Source organism: Balaenoptera borealis, assembly GCF_965194805.1.
Source record: "Balaenoptera borealis genome assembly, chromosome: 13".
Taxonomy (NCBI): Eukaryota; Metazoa; Chordata; class Mammalia; order Artiodactyla; family Balaenopteridae; genus Balaenoptera; species Balaenoptera borealis.
The window spans coordinates 89,899,963-89,918,554 of record NC_138870.1 but is presented as its reverse complement, the minus strand read 5'-3'; the positions used below and the strand labels follow the sequence as shown (position 1 = coordinate 89,918,554).

At 47.0% G+C, this 18,592-nt stretch overlaps 1 protein-coding gene and 1 long non-coding RNA gene across 3 annotated transcripts in view; both read left to right on the top strand.

Moving 5' to 3' along the window:
- Positions 1 to 18,592, top strand: part of NUAK1 (NUAK family kinase 1) — a 68,867-nt gene that overhangs the window by 15,349 nt on the left and 34,926 nt on the right. The window contains exons 1-3 of one of the 2 annotated variants that reach the window (XM_082351512.1): positions 720 to 779; positions 1,542 to 1,627; positions 14,559 to 14,679. In XM_082351512.1, the coding sequence (XP_082207638.1) occupies positions 14,607 to 14,679 (73 nt within the window). In that variant the 5' untranslated portion in view covers positions 720 to 779; positions 1,542 to 1,627; positions 14,559 to 14,606. Of the gene's footprint in view, positions 1 to 719; positions 780 to 1,541; positions 1,628 to 14,558; positions 14,680 to 18,592 lie in introns of those variants that run through there. The other variant, XM_082351511.1, reaches the window with a different exon arrangement.
- Positions 5,358 to 14,551, top strand: LOC309609737. The gene is made up of 3 exons (XR_014233554.1): positions 5,358 to 11,414; positions 11,445 to 13,422; positions 13,463 to 14,551. It is a non-coding gene; the product is annotated as an uncharacterized lncRNA (long non-coding RNA).

Genomic DNA, 18,592 nt, shown 5'->3' with positions numbered 1-18,592 from the left:
TAATTTAAAAAGGGGCTTTGCAGTATGTACTGTATGTTGGACAGTATTGGGCATTTTTTGTATGTTGTCTCATTGCATTTTGCCTTTTCTTGGCAGTGATGAGAATAAACACGTCTGAAATCTGGGGATCTTTATCCTCAAATGGAGGAAGTTACAATTATACCATGATTTGCTGGCGTTTTGGGAGGATGAGGTGCTCCATGGACTAGAGGCTGCCATATTGGGGCAGTTGGCTTGGCTGGGATGGCGGTGGGGAGTTGGCTAGTAAAACAGAGGAGGGTAGGAGAAGGAGAGAGCAGCCCAGCGGCCCCTAGGGTTCAACGTGACATGAGCCCAGTCAAGAAAGTGGAGAATTCTTGTTACTCTGATGCATTGGGTAAGTGGAAATACTAAAGGGTTATAATAGAGAGCTCTAAATATAGTTTTCCAGGTAATTGAAGCTCGCTTATTTACAAGCCAATCTTTTAAAAAATTGTAGCCATTTCTTATGGAAATCTTTCTCAGTTGGATGCACACTTTCTTGCTTTCTTAAAACAAGGTAACTTGAAGGTAGTTAAACCTTTTCTCGAAGTCTTTTTGGGAACTTCTAAATGGTTCTCAGTACTGTATTTTGGAGTTCTCATGTCTGCTATTTATAGCTTGTCTATCTACTCCTTCATCAGCTTCCATGCCTTTTTGTGACCCTTTTCAAATGATAACATTTTTCTTTTCCCTCTAGCAAAAATAATGCATGCTCAATACTGAAAACTCACAAGACACAGAAAAGTTAAAGATGAAAGGTAAAAGCCAGTCGTCCTGTCTTGATTCCACCAGGGAGGCTGTCTCCAGTGGCTTTCTAGTTCCGTATTTCCACTTCCCGACAGCTTTGCCATGACAAGCTTGTTAGAATTGTGTTAGCAGGAAAACATTGGGTGACCATCTTCAGAGGCTCAGTGGATGGATTCTATGCCATTTCTTGGGGTGGCTTTTCTAAGAGTTCGTTTCCTTTCTCGTACAGTCTTCAGAGCTGAATGGGCCCTGACAATGAATCTAATGAGATTCCGTTTTCTCTTGTAAAAGAATGAGCCATTTTGGGGAGAGTTGGGCTGGCCAGGCTCACTCAGTTAGTATGTGACTGAGCTGAGTCTCTTGATTCAAGGTCCCATTGGGTGGGTGCATTTCCCATTTTGCCACATCTTCCCTGTGTTCCTGAGGGACAAGTGACTTTGGAATAAAGGAGCTATTGCTATATTTGGAAAACTAAAACCAAGAGAAAACCTACCTTCACCTCAATCATCTAGGTTGCTCAAGTGACAGATTTTTTGACTTCTTTTCTGAGGGAGTAAGAAACAGAATGTGGCCTCCTCTTCAACATGCCAGCCAGACCCTCTGTCCTTTTGAACATCAGTCTTAGATTAATACCGAGATGGACTCAGAAACACACTTGAAAGCAACTTGCATTATTATCCGTACATAGCTTACATTTTATGACCTGCTTAAAGATGCAGGGAGCATAAATCTGGGGGAGGACCATCTTATTTACTTGTTCTTCTTTTCTGCAGATGGGATGCTTGCATCAGAGCCTGGCTGGCTTCAGATGTCTGCTCCAGGATATTTTAGCTGAACTGTATGAGTCCATTAAACAAATGTAAGAGTTTTTGGGAAAGGAGGGCTGTGTCTCAAACCAAATGTTTTACATGGAGAACATCTGGGGAATATTGGTATTTGTGTGTACAGTACATCAGAAAGCAGCTTGGCGGGGTTCAGCTGGGATGTTTCTGGCCTGCGGTTGCTGGATTTGACAGTTGTGTTGTAAGGGAATGGTTCTTATGAAGTGTTGCCATAAAGGCAAGGCTTGGTCCAGGAAGGGGTGTCCTCGTTTAGCCGTGCACTCAAATTGCTCTGATTAGCTCCCCAGCCAGATCGCCCACGACATTTGAATAGTCTGATATCTGAGCTAGTTTTCCCCAGGGTTTAAACAATGGAGAAAAGAAGCATCACGGTGCCAGGACTTGGGGTGTTTCTCCTTTACCCTGTGGTTGCATGGATTTCACGACACTTGGAAACAGATGTGGCCCAGTGGAAGTAGTATTGGCCACAGAATCCAAGTACCTGGGTTGGAACTTGGGGTGTTGCCGTTATGACCTGTGGGGACTCGGAGAGTTCCTTTCTGCAGGATCAGTTTCTTTCTCCTGCAAAATAAATAGCTTGTCTCATGGGTGGTAGGGAGAGTAAAATAAAGTGAGATGGCGCTGTATACACCAGGGGAGGGGGGTCATTTACACACCTTGGTATTGCATACACGGGTTTGCGGTCTCACCCGCAAGTATAGAATCAACATGGACCAGAGTGGAATTGGGAATCTGACATCAGCAACTTGTAGATTTGGGCCCAGGTTGGTGGTAGTGGGTGGATGGGTGAGCATTCCTATAAAAATTATGACTGATGAGATTCAGCATGTTTGATTCAGTTCAACTCAATACGTGTTTATTGAATGTCTGTTATGGGACCAGACTCTTCCCTAGTTGTTGGGGACGCAGGGATGCATGAGGGTTCCTATCCTGCCGTCTCTGCTTCCTATTCCTGGTATTGACCGTGAATGACTCTCCCTCTTGTTAGATTATGTGTTGACTGTGATTTAGGTAGTACAGACAACGACTGGCATATTAGTCTGCTTGGGCTGCTGTAACAATACCATGGCCTACGTGGCTTAAATGACAGAAATTAATTTTCTCACAGTTCTGGAGGCTGGAAGTCTAAGATCAAGGTGCTGGCAGGGTTGGTTTCTGGTGAGACCTCTCTTCCTGGCTTGCAAATGGCTGCCTTCTCCCTGTGGCCTCACATGGCTTTTCCTCAGTGAGCACGTGCTCCTGGGGTCTCTTCCTCTCCCTCCAAGGACTTCAGTCCTGTTGGATCAGGACCCCACCCTTATGACCTCATTCAACCTTAGTCATCTCCTTAAAGGCCCTGCCTCCAAATAGTCACATTGGGAGTTAAGGCTTCAACATTTGAATTTGCTGGGGGGAGGGGAAGACAATTCAGTTTATAACAACTGGTAATATTTTATAGGGTAGAACATTATTTGGCAGGGAATATCGTTGGACTTCCTGTACCTTTCTTGCAAGATCGGTCAAAACAACCTGACTGAACCCCCAGTCAGCCAGAAAAAAAGGCCAAATTCCACAATAATTTACTATGTCTTTATTGGGGTGAGAGAGGAAATTATTGTAAGAATTAATCTGGATGGGTCCTGAAGATGGTGTTTCAACTAGTACCAGTCAAGTGAAGTAGTCAGAGGCCCATCTTATGGAGGGGATGTTGGAGTGTAAGGCACATGACATGAGTGAGCAAAGAGGACAGGGGAGATTCTCTCCTGGCTCTTGTCAGGGATGGGAAAATTCATACTCTGGGCAAAGTGAGACTCAATTCTGCTCTTAGGAGCATGAGGGAGACTTGGGGGTGGAAATGGGGGAATGAGGCATGGAAGGACTTCTACATCAGTTTCTGCCTGTGATCTCACAAAAGAACACTTTGCTGGGAAGGGTCTCAGAGTCCTAGGAAGAACATCTCCTTGGCCAAACTGTAGGTCATGTGTCTACCCATTGGCATGGGGAGGGTGAAGTATCTTGACTGGCAGTCTCTTTAACAGTGGGGTAGGGGTGGTCCCCAGTGCAACAATGTCAGGGCGCTCCTACTAGTAGAAGGATGAATGGGTGCAGGGCAGGGAGAGCCTGTCCATTGCCCTCTCCATGGGATTGTAAGCAACTTGAAGGGTAGGTCCATGATCTGCAGGACCTTGATCAGTACCTTATCTAGAGCAGATTTCCCAGGATTGCTTGCTGGAGATTTGACTCACTGTTGCATCATTTTAGGGATGCGCTTCCCAGACCCTCTGGTATGATTCTGACTTTTGTTCGGCTGTGTTGCCTGGCCCCGCAGAGAGCAGCAAGGAACACCAGTGGATGTGCTTTTGAGGATGGGAGTGATTTGAATAAGAAAAGACTTAGGGTGGGGACAAGGCTGTGCAGTGTGGCTTCGGTGGCGCCTGCATCTCCAGAGACTCCGATTCAGCTTTTTTTATAGACACCCACTAAATGCCAGGCACTGTGCTACTTGCTTTGTCAGTGTTGGTACCGAGCTTCAGAGTGTGGTCTTTGGGTTTATCGAGACCCAGCTCTCCTGTTCATTAGTTTTGTGCCCTAGGGCAAGTTACTTCACCTTCCTCAGACTCAGTTTAAATTCACTGAGAAAGCAGAAATAATGTTTTAGTAAGAATTTCATGAATGAGCTGTTGAGAGGTTTAACAGGATGGTGCCCAGTGCCTGGCACACAGTAAGGGCTTGATAACTGGTAATTATCATGATTACCACTAGCTATTGTCGAGAATTCTCTCCCAGCCCTTCTGGAGTGGGCACTATTATTGCTCCATTTTAAAGATGAGCAAGTTCAGGCTCAATGATTTTGGGACAAGCAGGGATTCAACACTTGAGAGTTTAGCAAGGTCAAAGAAGACTCAGTGGCAGGGGGTTGGGGGCTAGGCTGGGTGGAATTAGATGCCCTATTATTGTTGTATGGTTTTATAAAGGTCCTTCTTAATACTTGGGGGCCATCCCAGCAACAGCTCTTTGGCGTATACAGAACACCAGTTACCTGCTAGGCACTGGAGATGTTGCAGTGAATAAAACAGAAATGGTCTCTGTGTGAATGAAGCCTATAAGTAATGGTGAGCAAGGTTATGAAAGGGGACCTATATGTGCGTTTCGGGGGCTCATTGCAGGGGGTGGGTGCGGAGGAGGGGGTCAGCTGGAGAAGTTAGTTGCAGACAGTAGGGTGTGGGGGGATCCGGGCAGAGGAAATGACAAGCACAAATGTCCAGGGGCATGGACACACCCAGGCTGCTCCTTAAGTCCCTGTAATGACCACAGACCCCTGCCCCAATCTCCCTGAGGGTAGGCATTGGGTGATGGGTGTGGGTGAGGCCCATGGAGGCAACCGGCCTGATGGGGTGGCAGGAAATGCCCACCTGGGACTGAGCATGCGCCTTGGGGGTTGGGCTGGCAGAGCTGGGTGGGAGCTGTGCCTTTGTAGCCGGAGGTGCTTCTGTGACAACATCCCTGGCAGCAGGTTGGTGGGGCGGTAATTAGCGGGCTGACAAGCATCCAAATGGATTGTACTGGGGGGGGGGGGCGGGGGGAGGATGGGGGGGAGTGGAGGGGGAGGGGGGGTCCAGCGGGGCGGGGGAGGGGCTGTGGAGCAGGGATAATGGACACTGAGAGCTGAGAGCTTCCCCTGGAAGGAAAAGAAGCTGCTGCTTGTGAGGAGATGATGAATGAGGCCTCTGGGGGGGGTGGGGCAGGGACAGACCGCATCCCGGGCTCTTATTCCTTCCCTGTCTGATCTGTTTTTTTTTTTTTTTTAACATCTTTATTAGGGTATAATTGCTTTACAATGGTGTGTCAGTTTCTGCTTTATAACAAAGTGAATCAGTTATACATATACACATGTCCCCATATCTCTTCCCTCTCTGAACTGCTGTTCTTTGCGCTCTAATTGCTATACGCCCGTTTTCCGCCTAAGAGGGATTCTGTCAGGATAAAAACAACCTCTGAGGACTCTTCTCTTTCACTTATCTTTAAAATCACCCATGGTTAAAATTTAAAATTTAAAGCCATGCCCTTTAATTTGTGTGTGTGTGTTATATGTTTCCTACCATCTTAAGAAATTAAAAACTTTTTTTTTTTTCTTTGTTCTGCTCACCTGGCTCAGCTAAACTCAGTTGGCTAATTTCCTTTCCCTTTGGAAAGCTAATGTTTCTTTGGTCTTTTGTGTCCCTTTTTCATTGGTTCCCAAGGTCAGTGATTCAGTGGCCGCCTGAAGTTAATATTTAAAAGCAATGTTTTCAGTGAATTAAGAAATAATGGGATAAGAACCACCCAGGTATGCCTACTCATGCGTGATATCAAATCAGGCTTTAGATATTGGAACAAGGTTCGGACTGAATTGGACTGAAAAGTGTCCCCAGCAGGTCTGTGTGAGGACAGCCCCCTGGCGTCAGATGGAAATGAAATCACACATCGTGCTGTGAAACGGGTCCTGTATTGCCAGCACGCTTAGGAGTGGCCGTCACCTCCGCCCCACGCCCCCCTCTCAGTTTATTAATAATGCAGCAGTTCTGGGGACTTTGCTGTGCTGGGCCCTGCCTCACATGTAGATGTGAATTTAAACCCTTTTTTTTTTGGTGGCAGTTTCAGTCCTGCTGCTAGCTGTGGTTTGGAATTTGGTTAGGAATCCCCACCCAGGGTATGATGTATCCAGGAGTGGAGTGGGAATCAGGACCCTTGTTGCCGTTCCTGTGCTGCTGTTAGCTTCGCGAACTTGGGCCTGTACTTTAATCTCCCTGGGACTCGGTTTCCTCATCTGTAAAACGAGGGGGCTGGCATAGAACATTCTGGGGCCCTTGTAGCTCTAACATCTGCCGGTGATAATGTTGCTGGTTATGCCTTCTCGCCCTTCATCATATACACAATCTGATACGATCCCCACAGCAACCTCGTGGGGTCGGTGCTCTTGTCACCTTATTTGCAGATGAGGAAACTGAGGCTGTGACATGTTTGTCCGAGTACCTCCCTGTGCAGGGGGCACCTGGGCCAAGTTCCTGTGACTGATGACAGGGCCAAGGGGCTGAGGCTGGCTTTCTTAGCAGTTCTGGCTGGGGCTCTGCTGGGCTTGGAGCTTGATAAATCAAAGTTGCACAATCCTAAGCTTATTCAAGCTGTGGTGTAAACAGTGTCAGGGTGATCAGATGCTACTACTTGAGGCTGTCCAACTTAGAAGTAACCTCAGCCCTCTGGTCTGGTCTGTCCTCTCCCCAGAACCATTGAAACCTGGAAGAAGAGCCGTTGAACTTTAGATTTCTGAGTTGGTGTTGCATTTGGCTTTCAGGAATGCGAAGAGTCCAAAAATAAACCCCTGCTTGGCCACTCGAGTCCCAGCTGAACAAGCCTTGCGTTTTCAGTATTTTTGTGACGCTGGTGTTGCCTGTGTAGCATCTCTTGTGCTACTGGAGACCATTTCCTGCAGGGGGCCTTGGGATCGTTTCTTAGAGATTTCCAGCGGATCCCCGTAAGAGGGGGCTCCTCACAGCCCCGGCTAGACCCTCTCTCACAGAGCAGGCAGGATGGGGGGCTCCAGAGCTCACTTCTTCTCTCCTCCTCTGGACACATTCACTTTGACCAGGCGTGGGATCTCCAGGTGGCCTGCAGAGCATGAAGTAACCCATGAGCAGCCAGCTTCTGTGGCCTCCGGGCTTCCACAGGCCTGCCTCGGGCTAGGATGAGGCAGATGTCCTCTGGGAACAAACCTTCCCTTTCCCAGGGGCAAATTAATGCAGGTCACTGAGTCCCTTCAAGGAAGTAGCTTGTTTTAAATTCCCCTCTTTATAGATGGGCAGTTCATGAATTTTCCTTTATCATCTAGCATTTAATATGACTGCACAGTATTTAAGTTACGGAAGGAGTGCCATCCGGCCACATTGACTGTTGTTTAAGGTCAAACTTCAGGGTGCAGCAGAATCACCGGGGAAGCTTGTAAAAAGTGCCCATCCCAGCTTGTCCTCATCCTCAAATTCAATAGGTCTGGGGTGGGCCCTGGAATCTGCATTATGGCAGTCAGCGTCCCCCTTTCCTCCCCAGACGGAGGATCTGATGCAGGTGGTACGCCAACCAGCCTTTGGCAAAGTGCTGTCTCCTGGAATCTAACTGCGCGCTCGGGGTGGGCTTGTCGCTTGCTCTATCGTTGCTGCTGGCGCTAACTTTCCATCGGTTCCTGCCCGGTCAGCCCTGGCCACTTTCTCCTGTTTACAAACCTCAGCGCCATACAGGGAGTGTAGATCTGCCTGCAGTTTCTTAGTCATTAATTCCACTTCCCTTGTGGCATCGACACATGCAATAATGACATTCTTCGCTCAGCCCTTGAAGGGGGCAGGTCCAGAACAAGGGGTGACTGTATCTGTAGATAAAAACATCCCAGGCCCTTCTGAGGACCTCCTGAGTGGGCCCTGGCCCCGTCAAATAAAAATCTGCTTTGCTGTTTCAATTCTGGAGATAGAACACATTTTTCATGGCAGGAGAAAAAAAAAATCAGGGTCATCTGAGGAAACACCATCTCTTATGGGGAGTTTTGGGAAATCGAGGATTGAGAGCTGATTTACACAGGATTACATGTTCAGAACCTCTTACAAGGTTAAAAGGCTGGTGGTGGCGAATGGTAGGATGCTGTTCTTTGAAGAAAAAGGTCTTTCTTCTGTATGCTGTGCTCGCTGGCATCAGGAGGCCTCTCCTCAGAGCCTGCTGATACAACTCTTGGCTTCCAACCTGCTTCTGTCTGAAGAAACATTCACGCATCAACATGGATCAACAGGCCGGAGAGGAAGAGGCCCACGGGCCCCGCGGTGGAGCTGCCTTGGATTCCCATGGGGCTGGTGCATCATGGCAACTTGCTGGAGTGTTGTCCTGAGTTGGCCAGACTCTTCACAAAGAGCTGGGGGTCATTTAATGAATTAGGGGCTTTGGCTGCAAGGTGGACTCCTGGCTGGTGTCACCGTGGTGATGGCCGGGCACAGCCTTTCTAAGTGAAAGCCGTTTGGTGATCCTGGGGAGCTTTGGACCCGTGGGGCCCATGTGGAGCTGTGCCTTGCCTTGAACTCTGACCGTCAACCAGGCCAGAGCAGGAACGCCCTACGCTGGCCTCCAACTTGACTTGGCTAACCATTCATTTCCACTGCAAGTGGCCTCTGGGCCCCTTGGTAAGAAAAGATCCCCTGAGCTGCCTCTGACTCAGTGCCTTGCAGCTCCCTTGGAGCGGTGGAACGTGGCCGGGTGTGAGATCACACCTGTGAATGGCAGGGAAGCTGCCAGCTCCTGTTGCCGGGATTAGAACTCAAACTTGTTCTCACTAAGTGATGCTAATGCCGTGTTTATGGCCCTGTTTCTTCCCTGCTGCTCAGTCCCCAGCTCCTGACCTCCCAGGACCTCACATGGGACCCTGTAAAAAACTTCATCTGCTTGGAGGGGGCCCATCACACTGGGCTTTGGAGACTGTTTGGGATCCTTGGAGAGTTTCTGTCACCTGCCATGTTTGCCGTCCGTCCCAACTTTATCCACAGCCTCCAGAATCAGCAGCCTCTGGGCTCAGCCCGCCTGGGTTCAAGTCCTCGCTCCATCTCTTACAGGCAGCGTGACTTTGGGCAACGTTTATCTCCTCGGTGCCTTGGTGCCCCTGTACAATGGGGTTGTAGTTAGGACTAAATGAGATAAAGTCCACTGGCACCTGGTTAACACATAATAAATATTAGTTACTGTTATTATTAAGAATATCGCCGCTGCTTTAAAAATGTTGATATGTTAGCCCAAAGACAAAGCACTAATATCTTGTTACTCAAAGTGTGGTCCCTGGGCTGACATCACTGGTGCATCACCTGGGAGTTTGCTAGAAATCCAGAATCCCAGGCCCCACTTTAGACCTTTGGATTCAGAATCTTCATTTTGACCAGATACCCAGGACCCCTTTGAGAGGCACTGTTCTGGAACCCTCTCTTTAGGCTGACAGATGTCAGTCAATGAGCATCATGGGAGGTGGCTGTGGAGGGAAGAGGGTAGTGATTCTTTTGGTTGGAGCCTCAAATACACACAGTCTGCCCGGAATTTTCTCCACTCCCCAAAGCAGCCCAGGAAGATGGCTGACTGCCCTGCTCTGTGTAGGCATGCAGGCTGGATATTAATTTTAACCTGTTCTTGCCTCAGTACAAATGTGGGGACGGGGAGGATGTGTGTGGGAGGAATGGGGAGGGGAGAGGCCCGTGTGATGATGCGCTGTGGGCTTGTCACCCCTTTAAGTGTGGCCCAAGACCCTGTATCGCTGTGTCGTTCTGACAGGCCTCGTTATAGTCACTGCCATTCAGTGAACACCTGAGGGCCAGGCACTGTACTTACTTCTCCTCCTTACAACAGCCCCAAGAGTTAGGACTTGCTGACCCCATTTTACAGATGAGGAAACTGAGACCTGTGAGGTTCAGGTTTGCCTGAGGTCATCCAGCCAGCAAAAGCCTGAGCTTTCATCATACTGCTCTGCTCCCCATAGCCCTGCCTAGATCCCCGAGCTCTTAACATTCGCAACGGCCACTGTGGAAAAGGAAGCCCAGCAGGCTGCAGAGCAGGTAGTTTTGGGTGATTATTCAAAAAAGGAAAAACGACCACTGCCGAAGAGAAGGCTGTTATATTTAACGAGGGATCAGCATTGGCTGGGCTGTTCGCCTCTTAAACAGTCAGGCACCGCAGGGCAGAATTTGCAGGTCCACAGCCATAAGGTTTAATCATTAAACGATAGGGTGGCCTCATTTATAAGGCACACGGTGATGTCTAGACTTGGGAACACTTAGGAAAGGGGCTGGGCTGTGCGTCGGGCTTAAACACCTGAGTTCCCAGCTTCAGTCATTTTGAAGGCAGAGTGAAATCTCTCCAACTCCTGCAGGAACAAACGACTTTTTTTTTGGAGGGTGTATGATTTCAGACATTTGGTAATCTCTTCCTGCTGGGCCCTTTCCTTACCTCTGTCTTTCTTTGCCCATGTGGGTGAAGATTGAGGAAAACTGGGGGGGAGGTTTGCTCCATAATATCGGGCATCTCTGTGTATCTCTTTGGTAGCCTTTGGCCACGAGGGTAATTACGTAATTATTGTGTGAGTTTTGCTTATTGCCCTTGTCCCCTTGTTCCCCACCCCCCCCTTGAGGGCTGGGGAAGAATCATGTTGCATCATGGTATCTCAGCACTGTGCTTGGTACCAGGTGGGCGCTCAAAAGGATTAAGTCAGTGAACAGTCAAAATCCAGAAAGACTGAAGTCGATACCGTGAGTCAGACTTTTGTCTCTAAGTGGGAACATTTGATTCCCCTGTTCACCTGGCAACTATTGGAAGGAGAAAGGGGAAATGGTCCTGAGGTTGCTTTTCAGGTTCCAGTTGTTTGTCCTCCTGTCTGGTCTCAGACTCAGGAGCCACGGATGCTCATGTGGGCTCAGCTGTTCTGAGCTTCCAGACAATTCTGATGAGCGTACAATTTAAAGACCCAGGAGAGAGATTCTCCTGCCCTTTTTGCACTTTGGGAACAAATGTGGTCTCCATTCCCTAGACCTTCACTGGCTACCCCACGAGGAAGCAGGAGGAATTCAAGTTTGTTCTCGGGTTGGAGAAAAGGAAGGAAGGCCCTATTTTGGGGGTATTCTCTCTGGGTTAAATGTGGCTGACATTTATTAAGCCCTTATCCTGGGCCAGCCATGTTCTAAGCCATTTAATCCTCATAGGGACCTGTGAGGCAGGTCCTATATTTTCCTGCTTGACAGATGAGGAAACTGGAGCACAGAGAGGTTTTGCAACCTGCTCAAGGTCACACAGCTGGTGAGTGGTTTTAGCCAGGACTCAAGGCCATGTCCTTAACCATCATGCCATGCTGCCTCACCGTGTGCTGGCTCAGTTTATCCTTCAACTTCACAAAGGAGGCACTGCATTACATTACAAGAGCTGCATTTATAGATCTCGTTCTCCTTTTTAAACAACTCTTCAAAAATGTGACAACCATTTTTAGCTATCTGGGTCCTATGGAAACATCCTGGGAACTGGATTTGGCCTCAGGCTGAATACGCAGCAAACAAAGAAGCAGGGTAATTTCAGATGGTGTGGGAAAGGTATAGGGAGAGTATAAGGCCAGGAGTGTCCTTTTCAGGTAGAGGGGTCAGGGAAGGCCTCCCTAAGGGACCGTGGAGCTGAAACTTGAATGATAAGGATGTAAAGATCCGCGGTGTGTAAAGCACTTATCACAGTGTCTGTACCATATATTAAGTGCGTCGTGAATGCCGCTATTATTTCTATCCTTATTGCTTTCGTGGTTGGCCATTCATTGGATCTATGACCTTGGGTGAGTCATCTCCCGCTCTTGGGAGTTGAACTGAATGTCTTCCCTCTGGCCTTGACAGTCGCACAGTTCTAAGTGATTTCTAGCATTTGTCTCCCACCATGCCTTTGAAATAGGGGGCAGAATGAGCCCTCTTTTACACTTTCAATAGAAGATTCATTGTCGGAAGAGGGAAGCTTTTGTGGAGGGACAACCACCATGGCTATTAACATTTATGGAGCCCTTTTAGTTTCCTCAGTGCCGAGTGGGGTGTGATTAGAATGTGGGCACTTTCCTTTTCACACTGGGCTGGAAACATCCCTCTGGCAAATACACCGTGGGACCGTTGGCCTCTCGCTCCATGGTTGGGGGGATTGACAAGTCCACTTATTTTCTCACCCCCCAGAATGTCACTACCCTCCCCTGACATTGGATGGTGAAAGAATTTACTTCTATTGTCATTTGACAATAGGGCCTCCCCAAGGCCAAGTTCAGCCTGCTGTATAATCAAAGGGGTAGTTTCACCACTCGGCCCATCTTTAGTTCCTGGAGGAATGTAGGAGTTGGTCCAAGAGCCACCCACATCCTCCACGGTCCTCCAGAGCAAGCTCCCAGGATCGCAGGCCCTGCTCAGATAAAATAAAGCCTTCAAGTCATGTCTTTACATTTGACGTAAGCAAAGGCAGGCATTTCTTGCTGCATCCTGAATGGGGCTGTCGTGAGGGCCTGGGGGAGCTGGGGGGCCTGGCACCCTGGTGAAAGGGGGCCTTGAAGCTGGAAGCTCATTCATCTCTGTGCAGCCTCCTTGTCTCCAGCCACGTGGTCCACCCACACTCTAGGGAGGGTGCTACCTGCCCCTGGGTTTACAGCAGGGCGTCCTGTGTTTCCTGTTTGCTTTCCCCATTCCTCGATTGCCCACGTTAAGTAGGATGCCAAAGAAATCCTAAGTCATCTTCTTGACGTGCCTGTCTTGGTGGTGCTGTTTGATCGGAGTGGTCCCTCCGTTTTTGCTCCAATTCTACTATCACTTCCCTGGTCTGACCTCTCATCCACCTAATAACATCAACCCCTGCTCCCCTGCCCTTCTTCCCTCCTTCCCCCTTCCCTCTCTATGTACCTGCCTCCCTGCCCACACTCAGTGTTTTCTCAGGCCTGCCACGCACCAGGCATGGTTTTAAGCGCTGTAGAGAAAGCAGTGAACAAGATCCCCACTAGTGTAGGGTCAGGTAATGACACCAATACTGATTTAATGACAGCTGGGGAAAGGTCTGCAAAGGAGAAATCCGGGGACCTGCTAGTTGATTTAACCAGCAAAGAGCAAAATCAAGAATAATAAGAGCTTCCTAGGTCTTGTGGCGTCACAGATGGACTGGTTGTATTTTAGAAACATTTCCATGTATAGCGCTGCACGGGGATCTGGTGCCCAGTCGGAAACTGCAGACGCTCACAGGTGTGAGTGCGTTCCTGCTGCAGCCGCCCATGCTTGACCCTGCGATAGGCAAGGTGTGGCCCTGGGCTGCTGCTTGACCCTGTGATAGGCAAGGTGTGGCCCTGGGCTGCTGCTAACAAGGACTTTTTCCTCCAGAGCGCTTCGTGCCTTTGCAATCCGAGGTGTGGTTTTACTTCCTTTCATCCAGGAAAGGTTGCTAAGGTGAGGGTTGAGGTCACAGGAGGACCAGTTTGGAGGGAACTAAGCAGGCTTTCAGAGCTGGCAGCAAATCGATTGGCAGGTTTCCTTGTTACCCATGGATAACCCCCTCCGCCATCGTAGTTTTTGCCCCCCTTAGAGCCAAGGCGGATTAAATTACCAACCAACTTGTTTATGAGCGGAGATGAATTCATTGGCAAACATATTTCTTCCTTATTAGATTCCCATTGTCCTTTAATGTCTTTTTATTTATGTGTTTCTTTTGAGTAATTGCTCTGCGCCTTGGCCCTGGCAACTCTCTGCAGTTTGGATTTGCAGACAACATTGGCACGGAGCTTTTGGAATCAACTGGGGCTGGGCAGGGAGTCTAGCTTAACTTCCTTGGTTTTACTCTGATTTTTCTCAAGCAGGGCCTTTTGGTCGTATCACTTGCTATCAAAGGTGCCTTAGTGAGAGGAAGGATGTAGGAAGGATTTGGCTTCTGAGCAATTGCATCAGCATAGCATAAGCTGGAGTCTTAAAACCCAAGGTTTGAGCAGAACTGGCCTTGAGACAGGCCACGCAATAAAGCCTTTTCTATCCATCACTGCGGCAGCTGCATGGTGGGGCTGAGTGATGCTAATTTCACCTCTCCATGTTTAGTCATCGACACCCTGTAAACCAAGCTCTCCTTTTTTCTTTTTTCAAAGGATCAGGATTCCTAGAGTAAATTAATCTGGCTGTGTGAAGCAGCCCTCTGCTTTGTGGAAAAAAAAAAAAAAAAAAAGCCACCATCCCAAACCCAGGCTGTTAAAACCTGATGTTTTCTGTTGTCTGGAGAAGGGTGTTTTTGCTATAAATGAAAGATGTGACGGGGGTATTTCGAAGCTTTGTTTTGGTTATTGTCGGTTCTGCCAACAAGTAACATCTGTATTTATTTTCCAAACTCTCCCAATGGCTGATTTGCATCTGTTTAGTTCTCTGAGTAACATTTCATTTCCTGACTTTATAGGTTGCTATAAAATCCATTCGTAAGGACAAAATTAAGGATGAACAAGACATGGTTCACATCAGACGAGAGATTGAGATCATGTCATCCCTCAACCATCCTCATATCATCAGTATTTATGAAGGTCAGTGATTTTTTTTTCACCCCTGTATCAGTTACCATTTCTCATACCATGGGGCCTGCCAAGATTTTTAGGTAATTGCCCTTCTGGGCAGGAGCCAAGTATTTTTCCTCATGATGCAAAAATAGCTGGGTGTTATCTCTTATTTGGTTACCTTGAGTGCAACCAGACACATGTAGCACAGCGCACTTTGGTCATAAAATAGCTCTGGCTGGTGCCTTCTTCTATCTTCCCAGTTTCTTGGTGGTTGCTAAGCAACCCACCTTATTGAAAACCAGTATGTGAGACAGCCATGGTTTCTGGAAAATGGCAGTTTTCTGGGTGGCCAAGTAACGGTGGATCTATTGTAAATGTCATTCCCCAAAGCTGGTGCTTCAGGGGTGGTGTCATGAGTTATTCAAAGTTAGCCTTTCTGAGTTAGGAATTAACTTCCAGCAGGTCCAAGAAATGCCAAGAAAGAAGAGGGATCTGTTGGTGTGACAGATTCTTTGCAAATGCAGTTCAAGTTGTTGGTGTTTGTAGAATGACAGGGAGGGGAAAAGCTTATAAAGGTGCTCATGCTTCAACTCTTTAGTTCCTCGTGGGAAGAAATGGAGAGTATAAACTTCCCAGTCTATCATTTAAAAAAATATCCTTTAAAAAATTACACAAGCAACATGTGTTTATTGCAGAAATGATTGAAATACAACTGTTAAAATTTTAAAAATAATTTCTGTTCTCTCAGTTTGATAAATGGCTCTTTATACATATTTATATTTTTAATCTACTTTTCTATATCTGTATGTGGTTTTTATCCAGAGTTAGATCATACTGTTTATACTGGGTTTTAGCTTGATTTTTTTTCATTTTTTATACCATGCATCTCTTCTTATATCAATAAATATTCCACTATAAGGACATTTTAAAAGGCTTTATAGTGTTCCATTTACGGACATACCATAATTTATTGGATCTATTTTCTTTTGTCAAATATATAAATTGTTTTAAATTTCTGGTTATTATAAACAGGGCTTTAAAGACTCTCCTTGTACATCATGTTTACATTCATTTCTGATTATTTTCTTGTGAAAAATCCCTAGTCTTGGATTTACTGAGTCAAAACATTTCTGCAGAATATTTTTTAATAGATGGTTGAGTCAGAAAAATAAACCTATTTTTAATTTCTGGTCTGTTCATCATAACTTATACAGTAAGGGCTAAGAGGAAACCAGATGGTGACCCTAAAGTTTTTCTGATATTTCAGTTTTCCTTCTTCTGGTTCCCTGCTGGTTTTTGCTATGCTTTTTTTCCACTGCTATTTCTATTTTTGCTCCTCATGTAGAAGTAAACGCTGGTAATATCTTTTATCTTGATTTTTCTAAAGCTCATTTTTGGGACCCTTGGAGATAGGATTTTTAAGGGAAATTTGCATTTATTCAGTCACTTATTCATTCCACAAACATCTCTTGCGGTGAGTCTCAAACTGCAGTCCCTGGGCCAGCAGCATCACCATAAATTGGGATTGTTAGAAATGCAGAGTCCCAGGCCCTGCCCAGGACCTGCCGTAGATATGTAAACAATATATTCTGGGACCAAGGAGGCCCAAGCTTAGAAGTTTTCATGGAAATATATGGCATCCAAGCTGGGCCTTGAAGGAGTTTTTTGGAGGAAGAACTGACAAAAGTAGAATTCCAGGCTGATAAAACAAATCTGAATATGCCTGGTAATTGATGGGAATTTCCAGAAGTGAGAAGTGAGTTGAGATACAAAATGCAGGATGAGAGTGAGTTTTATTAAATGTGGAGTGTTTTTGCTCTGTGTGGCCCGGTTGCCATGGAAACCTGAAGGCCATCATGCATGGTGTGGACCAGTGTGGGTCACGTGCTCTGTGTGCAGTTCTGTGAGATTTCTTAGCCTAGAGCTGGAGGCTTCTTTACCAGGAAGCAGAGTTTTAATCCAGCATGAAGTTTCCAGTTCTTTATTTGGGAGACGGTCTGTGGTCACAGAAGTCTGGCATCAAGAAGCCTACTTCTGGGGCTTCCCTGGTGGCACAGCGGTTGGGAATCTGCCTGCCAATGCAGGGGACACGGGTTCGAGCCCTGGTCTGGGAAGATCCCACATGCCGCGGAGCAACTGGGCCCGTGAGCCACAACTACTGAGCCTGCGCATCTGGAGCCTGTGCTCCGCAACGGGAGAGGCCGCGACAGTGAGAGGCCCGCGCACCGCGATGAGGAGTGGCCCCCGCTTGCCGCAACTGGAGAAAGCCCTTGCACAGAAACAAAGACCCAACACAGCCATAAATAAATAAATAAATAAATTTTAAAATGGTCCACATCAAAAAAATCTTTAAAAAAAAAGAAGCCTACTTCGTTACTAGCATCATGCCCTCCTTGACCTTGGGAATCCTTCAGGCTGAATGGGGAGCAGGAGTCTGTCCCCCTTCCAAGGGAAGGCCAGAGATGAACCTCAATGGAAGAACATCCTATTATCAAAGTCAAGGCCTTAGTCCAGCCCCTGCTGGAGGCTTCAAGAAGAGAAGCCCTTCCTTGTAACTTTAAAGATGGGTATCAGCATGAATTAAAGTTCTTTGGGTGACTAGAAATAACTTTCACCAAGGCCTCAGGTGAGAGCTTGGGCTTCAATTCATAAAACCCTTAGAACTGGTTTTAGGGAGTCAGGGAAGAGCTTGAGTTCTCACACCAAACATGAGACTTTGAGCAGGATGGTGGGCCTTTCAGTGCCTCAATGGCTGCACCTATAAAATGGGGATAACAATTCTACACCCTCCTAGGGTTTATCAGTAGGATTAAATGAGATGATACATATACTGGTAAGCTCAAAAAGGTCATTGTTATGAAGACCCCATAATCATCCTAAGTAGTTCTTAATCTGGGGTCCATTGACAGGGTATTTCATGAGTGAGCTACAGGGGGTCTGTAAATCCTCTGAAATTAAGTATGTAACTATGTTGTCTAAGCCACTAGCTACAGATGGATATTAAAATTAATTGAAATAAAAATTCAGCTCCTCAGACACTTTAGCCACATTTCAAGTGGCTCAACGGCCACATTTGGCTAGTGGCTGCCATATTGGACAGCATCGTAGTTGTGGAAACTGAGGCTCTGGAAGGTTCATGACTCCCTGGGTGTGTTTGTTTGCTAGGGCTGCTACCACAGACTAGGGGGCTTAAACAATAGAAATTTATTTTTTCTTGGATTTGGAGGCTTGAAAGTCCAAGACTAAGGTGTCAGTAGAGTTGGTTTCTTCTAAGGCCTCTCTCCTTGGCTTGTAGATTGCCATCTTCTCCCTGTGTCTTCACATCTGTATGTGTCTGTGTCTAAATTTTTCCTTCTTAGAAGGACACTAATCATTTTGGCTTAGGGCCCACCCTAATGACCTCATTTTAACTTGATTACATCTTTAAAAACTATCTCCAAATAGGATTGCATTCTGAGGAACTAGGTGTTAGGACTTCAACATAGGGTTTTTTGTTTGTTTGTTTGTTTTTTTCTTTTTTGCAGTGGGACCAGGAATATTCAGCTTATAATACTGGGTATGCTGGCTAGTTGGTGGCCCTGGCACACAGGTCTTCTTACCCCACTTGTTTTTTTCTTCTGCCAGGCCTCAGCCCTGTATTTCTGACCTTGTGTCTTGTTTTGCTGGCTCTGCAGCCCACCACTGTGCCCCAGGCATTCCCCCTCAGTCTGGCCTTTTCCCTCCTTTTCAACCCTGGGGTGTGGCAGGGGCAGTGCAGAGGTAGCAATGGTGGTGGGAACTGAGTCTGTGAGTTAATACCCTGGTCCCTCTGTAGCTCACAAAGTGAAAGGCGAACCTTCTCCCTGGAAGCTGATTGGTCGTTTGATGGGCCAATCAGGAGCCTTAGCTGAGTGCAGAGATGTGTTAATTTTCTGAGTGAAAAATCAGTGCCCAGGCATCT